This window comes from Dipteris shenzhenensis, chromosome 24 (assembly GCF_047967505.1).
Source record: "Dipteris shenzhenensis isolate YYH24624 ecotype China chromosome 24, Dip_SZ_1.0, whole genome shotgun sequence".
NCBI classification, from domain to species: domain Eukaryota; kingdom Viridiplantae; phylum Streptophyta; class Polypodiopsida; order Gleicheniales; family Dipteridaceae; genus Dipteris; species Dipteris shenzhenensis.
The window spans coordinates 24127408-24133355 of record NC_141619.1 but is presented as its reverse complement, the minus strand read 5'-3'; the positions used below and the strand labels follow the sequence as shown (position 1 = coordinate 24133355).

Genomic DNA, 5948 nt, shown 5'->3' with positions numbered 1-5948 from the left:
ACTCAACTGATTCTCCATAACTTTGAAACTTAGCTTAAGAAAGGTAGCTACACAATCTGTGTTGCATTTAGATAGGCATCACACAGAGTATTGCGGTGCAAGATGTCACGGCAAGAATCCCAATGACTTGATAGTACATTCAAGGTCACACGAAGAACTCGATCCATCATGCTAGATACAAAGAGATGGACAAGAAAACATATGGCTTACTTTTACAAACTTGTGAATAAAGCTGTAAAAATGTTTCATTTCGTACCAAACGTATGAACCATCCAGACCTCTAATGCTAAACGTTGATTTAATAAGAGAGAGTGAACGTAAGAGAGTCAAAACCTTAAAAAATCACACATCCGTATAAATCACGTTATACGAAAAAAAAAAGTTCTTGTTGTGGAGTGTAATGTTATCGAAACTCCTTCACTCCTAAAGCAACCAGCATACTTAAGGACTCATCTGTTCTGCCATTTCGTACGCCGTGCTGCCTGACTCTCCCGGATGTCCAAGTTCACCATCTGCTTATACGCTACCCATCTGCTGCTTGGCTTTGGACATACCCAGGGCCCTCCCGCCACGGACTGATAGCTCAGGACTCACATCGACCTTGTCGGCGATGAAAGAGAGAGTCGCGAAAAGATAGTCACTGCAGGCAATGTGAATCAAAAGCGTGCGGAGGGCGCGAGAAAGAGAGGAGCTCTTTGCATTTTGCGTTAGAGTCGAGATGAAGCGAAGCGGCTGGAGCGGCGGATTCCGAGGTGGGAGCATGTGAGAGCTGGTGCGTGCGAAGGGACGGATGAGTAAAATGGGAGGTGATGGGAGGAGGTGAAGGAGGTGATAAGGAGGGACGTGCGGTGGATTTCGAGCGGAAGAGAAGAAAGGGTAGCTCGAGAGCGGACGATGAGTGTAACGGGAGGTGAAGCAGCAGCTGCAAGAGGGGCCGAGGCGTAGCGCCTCGAGAGTTATAATTGCAGCTGTGGAGAATGGATGAGAGAAACGGGAGATGATGAAGGAGGAGCTTCCTGCGATGGATTTTGAGCGGAAAAGAAGCAGCAGCAGTTGCAGGAGGGGAGGCGGAGCTCGGGAGGTTACGATGCGGAGCTGCTGTGGAGGCGGGCAGCGGGCGGCGGTGGTGCTGGTGGTGTGCGTGTTAGCGGCGGCGGAGTGGGGCGGCGCCGCCATGGCGGCGACGGACGCCGGCGACATGACGGTGCTGGAGGAGCTCAGGCGGAGCTTGGACGGAGCTCAGGCGGCGGAACTGGGTTGGCGAGCGGGCGGCGACGCCTGCGCCGAGTGGGCGCACATCCAGTGTTCCGGCGGCGACGCCGGAGGCGGGGCGGTGACGGGGATCCAGTTGGCCGGGCTGCGGCTGCGGGGGACGCTGCCGGCGAGTTTGGGGCAGCTGCGGGCGCTCCGGACGCTCGCCGTGCAGGGCAACCAGCTCAGCGGCCAGCTGCCGCCGCTGGCGGGGCTGCCGGATCTGCAATTCATATACGTCGACAACAATGCCTTCACGTCGGTGGCTCCCCAATTCTTGACGTCCCTGCCGGCGCTGGTGGCGCTCATCATGGACAACAACGCGGCGCTGGCACCGTGGGGGCTGCCGGCGGGGCTGGCGGACTGCTCACTCCTAGAGAGTCTCTCTCTCACCAACGCCAGCCTCGCCGGCGCCGTGCCGCCGTTTCTGGCGGCGCTGCGGCGTCTGCAGGAGCTGCGGCTGGCGTATAACCGTCTCTCGGGGCCCATTCCGGCGGGCTTCGGGGGGCCAAATCTCCGCATTTTGGAGGCCAACAACCAGCTGGGGGCGTCGCAGCTGGGCGGGACTCTCCACGATCTGGCGGAGATGGCGTCGCTAACGCAACTATGGCTGCACGGGAACCAATTCACGGGAACGATTCCGCCGCGGCTCGCCATCTCCAGCCCGTCGCTGGCCTCGCTACGCCTCAACGACAACAGACTGGTAGGCTCGATTCCGGCGGATTTCCGGCTGCTACCGTTGAACGATCTGCGGCTGCAGAACAATATGCTGGACGGGGCGATTCAGGCGATCGTCGTCCCGGCGGGGGGAACGTTCACGTACGGCAACAATTTCTTCTGTCAAAGCGTCCCAGGCCCGCCGTGCGCCGCCGGCGTCGACGCCCTGCTCGAATTCCTGAGCTGCGTTCGCTATCCGGCGTCGATAGTTCCTTCCTGGAGCGGTAACGATCCTTGCTCCGCCGGCTGGACCGGCGTCAGCTGCTCCTCCGCCGCCTCCATTACGGTTCTCAACCTCGCCGCTTTCGGCCTCTCCGGCACCATTTCTCCGTCCCTCTCCGTCCTCTCGTCCCTTTCCGTCATCAAGCTCAACAACAACCGCCTCTCCGGCCCTATCCCCCCCTCCCTCGCCTCCCTCCCCTCCCTCCGCTTGCTCGATTTGCGCTTCAATCGCCTCTCCGGACCCCTTCCTGCCTTCGCCAAGCACGTCCAAGTCCTCACCGCCGGAAATCCCTTGCTTGCCCCAGCACAGATTCCTGCTCCTCCTCGCCCTAAGCTTCCTCCCGCAGCCATGCCTCCGCTGTCACCACCCAGAACACGAGCCCCTAGACGGCCTCCAGCTGCTGCCACAGTACCTGCTGCTTCCCCTGCACTTGCAATGGCTCCGTCTTCGCTGCCTGCAGCTCCGGTCGACGTTGCACCTGCCCCGCCCTGGATCAGAGCCCCTGGTGCCATCCCCGTGACAGAAGGGAGTGGTCCCTCTCCCAGCCCCGATTTCGCTTTCACTGCATTGCAGCGCAAGCGCTCGCCCTCCGTGTCAGCTGCAGGAGCGATTTTTCTCGTCATCGGTGCTGTGATTTTCATCCTCTTCGCTCCCTTAGGTGTTTTCCTCGTCTGCAGGAAGAAGAGGACACGATTTCTGCAAGTGCGCAGTCACAATGCTGTGCTTATTCCTCCACAGGATGCCTCAGATCCAGACATGGTAAAGCTGATGGTATCCGGGCGTAACGAAAACGCTGATAGCCATACAGTTATCAGCGGGGAGAGCAGTGGGAGGAACGAAGTACAAGTGATTGAGGCAGGCAATCTGCTGATCTCCGTTGAGGTGTTACGCAACGTAACGAATAATTTCAGCGAGGCAAATATGGTGGGAAGCGGAGGGTTTGGCATGGTTTACAAGGGCCAGCTTGAAGATGGAACGAATGTAGCAGTGAAGCGGATGGAAGCACAAGCCGTGAGCAACAAGGGGCTGCGGGAATTCGAAGCAGAGATCGGAGTGTTAACGAAAGTACGGCACCGTCACCTGGTGGCGCTGTTGGGGTACTGCATGGACGAGAACGAGAGGCTCCTTGTGTACGAGTTCATGCCGCAAGGTGCTCTCAGCAAGCATCTGTTCGATTGGACTAAGCTCAGTGTTCGTAAGCCCTTAGATTGGAAGAAAAGATTGGTGATAGCTCTCGATGTTGCACGGGGAATGGAGTATTTGCACGGCCTTGCTCAACAAAGCTTCATTCACAGAGATTTGAAGCCGTCCAATATTTTGCTCGATGACGATTTCCGAGCGAAGGTGTCGGATTTTGGCCTCGTGAAGCTGGCTCCGAATGGAAGATCTGTGGAGACGCGGCTTGCGGGGACGTTCGGGTACATGGCTCCGGAGTATGCAGGTGAGCAATCCGATAGATCGTTTCTGATCGTTGCTGTAATCTCTTTGGTTTGTGTAGCGTGTTGAACCGGGTTGATGCGCAGAGTTATGAATCAGGTAGACGAAACGTGAAGAATAACGATGAAATGCTTACGACGATTGGAGAAAGTTTCTGGTTTCCGACCGTTACTGTTCGTTACGATATTTTCGTTTTCGATCGTTACCGTTCGCTTGTGTGAGTGGAACGCAAAGCAGTGTCGAGATGTCGCATTTGTAACGAAACTTGACGGATTTTGTGGCAGTGATGGGACGAGTGACGACGAAATCTGACGTTTTCAGCTTCGGCGTGGTCCTGATGGAGCTGGTGACGGGAAGGAGGGCGTTGGACGACAGCGAGCCGGAGGAGAGGCTACATCTAGCAACATGGTTCCGGAAGGGGAAGGCGAGCAAACAATGGTTGAAGCAAGCGATCGATCCGGCACTCAAACCGACGGAATTGGAAGGGAGGAGCTTCGAAAGCATCGAAACGGTGTCGGAACTTGCAAACAATTGCGCAGCGACGGATCCGAAGCAACGTCCCGACATGAGCTATGCCGTAAGCGTGCTCGCTCCGTTGGTGGAGCTATGGCGGAAACCTGAACAAGACGACCGGAACTCCATGGTTTTCGCCTCCTCTCTTCCGGAAGCTCTCCGGCTATGGCGAGCTTCCCAATCCGAGCTTCCTGCGCCTCCTGATCATCGTCTTCATCCTCCTTCCAAGCTCCTCCATCGCCATGACCACACCCTTCCCTCCCTTCCCCTCGCCTTCTCCCATCCCTTCACTTCCTCCCTCGACGCTCGTTGATCTTCGTCTTCTTCTTCGCCAGCTTCTGCGCGCCACAACTGTTGCCAACTTCGCGCCCCGACGTGCGTCTGAAACGTTTCGATCATCTTCTTTTTCCCACGCTCGTTGATCATCATCGTCTTCTTCTTCACCTATTCTCCGCGGTTCGCATCACACCAGCTGCCCGACGTTGTTCATCAAAATCTTGCCGCTGCAACGATTTCATGCTCTCCTTGATCATCGTGTTCTTCTTCACCTTCTGCGCCACACAACTCCGTCCAGCAGCTCCCAAACCCCCGACGTTCCGGCGTTGTTCGACACCGAAATCTTGCCGCTGAAACATTTTCACGTCGCTCGTTCATCATCGTCTTCTTCTTCACCTTCTGCGTACCACTTAATCTCATCTCCCGACGTTTTGATCTTTGCCTACCTTCCTTTCGAAACCTTTTCGCCGAATCTTGCCTTCACTTCCTTAACGGAATGCTTTGCCTTCATAGCTTTATCGTTAAGATCGAAATCCCACAGATTACCTTGAAGTCCATATTTTGCTTCTTGCTAACTTCCTTATGGAATGATCTGCCTTCACGGCTTCATCGTTAAGATCGAAATCCTACAGATTACCTTGAAGTCCATACCGCCGTTTGGTACTTTGTTCATCTTTGTTCATCATGCATGAGATTTCCGTCAGATTTGTGCGGATTTGAATCCTGCAATTGAGCAAATTTCAAAAGACACTCAGATTTTGAGAAAGGTAGTTACTGTATGAGAAATGCTTCACCTGCTTGGACAATAGTTTAGAAAAGAACTACTCCTTCATAACCTTACATGTGCAAACCTCTAAAACTTTGAGCCTTCCAAACACTTACCCTTAGGCTTAAGGATTGCTGCCCATTTTTTGATTAAAAATACACGTTGCCTTTTGTTTGGTACACAAGTTCAAAAGACTTACGATACTTTTTAAGTTTCTTGCATCGGTCAAGTTGACGCAATCAACAATGACTGAGTAGAAAAGTTTGATTCGTAATTACTTTATGTTTAGGGTTCCATGTGCTCCTTTTTATAGAATATTTCTTTTTGTTTGATTATGAAATATGTGTACGCTTGTGTGTATACCTATATGTGTATGTATGTATGGGTCAAAGCTTGATCGGGTGTAGCCAATGGTAGAACTACTTTTGGGACATGTCACCATGCATTGCATTGATTGGGGATTACAAAATCGGTGGCCGCTCACAATGACATGCACTACTCAGATTTTTCCCATGGTGGTCATTAACATAGAGGAGGGACATAATTTTCACCAAGATTAAATTTTTACTAGTCGTCACCTCGTTGGAGACCCCTCAATTGCACGAGAATTGCTAGTGTCATTAGATCTATTGTGTGGTTGTGGTTGCCATATTGACTTGGAGGCTATATTAATCTATTGTAACCAACATATTGGTTCCTTATGCAAAATATGTGGCACTGCATGTGCATCTTTAGAGCCATAATCACAATTGCCTTGTGATGCAC

The 5948-nt window shown here is 53.2% G+C and overlaps 1 protein-coding gene across 1 annotated transcript; it reads left to right on the top strand.

Annotated features, from left to right (window-relative positions):
* Positions 1-499: 499 nt before the first annotated feature.
* LOC147886400 (receptor-like kinase TMK2) lies at positions 500-5337 on the top strand. The gene is made up of 2 exons (XM_087395579.1): positions 500-3632; positions 3913-5337. Exons 1-2 carry the CDS (start codon positions 998-1000, stop codon positions 4452-4454), a joined length of 3177 nt encoding a protein of 1058 aa, XP_087251705.1. The 5' UTR covers positions 500-997; the 3' UTR covers positions 4455-5337.
* The last annotated feature ends 611 nt before the right edge of the window (positions 5338-5948 follow it).

What these genes read in the sequence shown, in the direction of transcription:
- LOC147886400 (XM_087395579.1), top strand. Translation starts at nt 998, where the DNA reads ATGATGAAGGAGGAGCTTCCTGCGATGGATTTTGAGCGGAAAAGAAGC. An exon ending in CATGGCTCCGGAGTATGCAG is followed by an intron (nt 3,633 to 3,912) that starts GTGAGCAATCCG and finishes ATTTTGTGGCAG; the next exon opens with TGATGGGACGAGTGACGACG.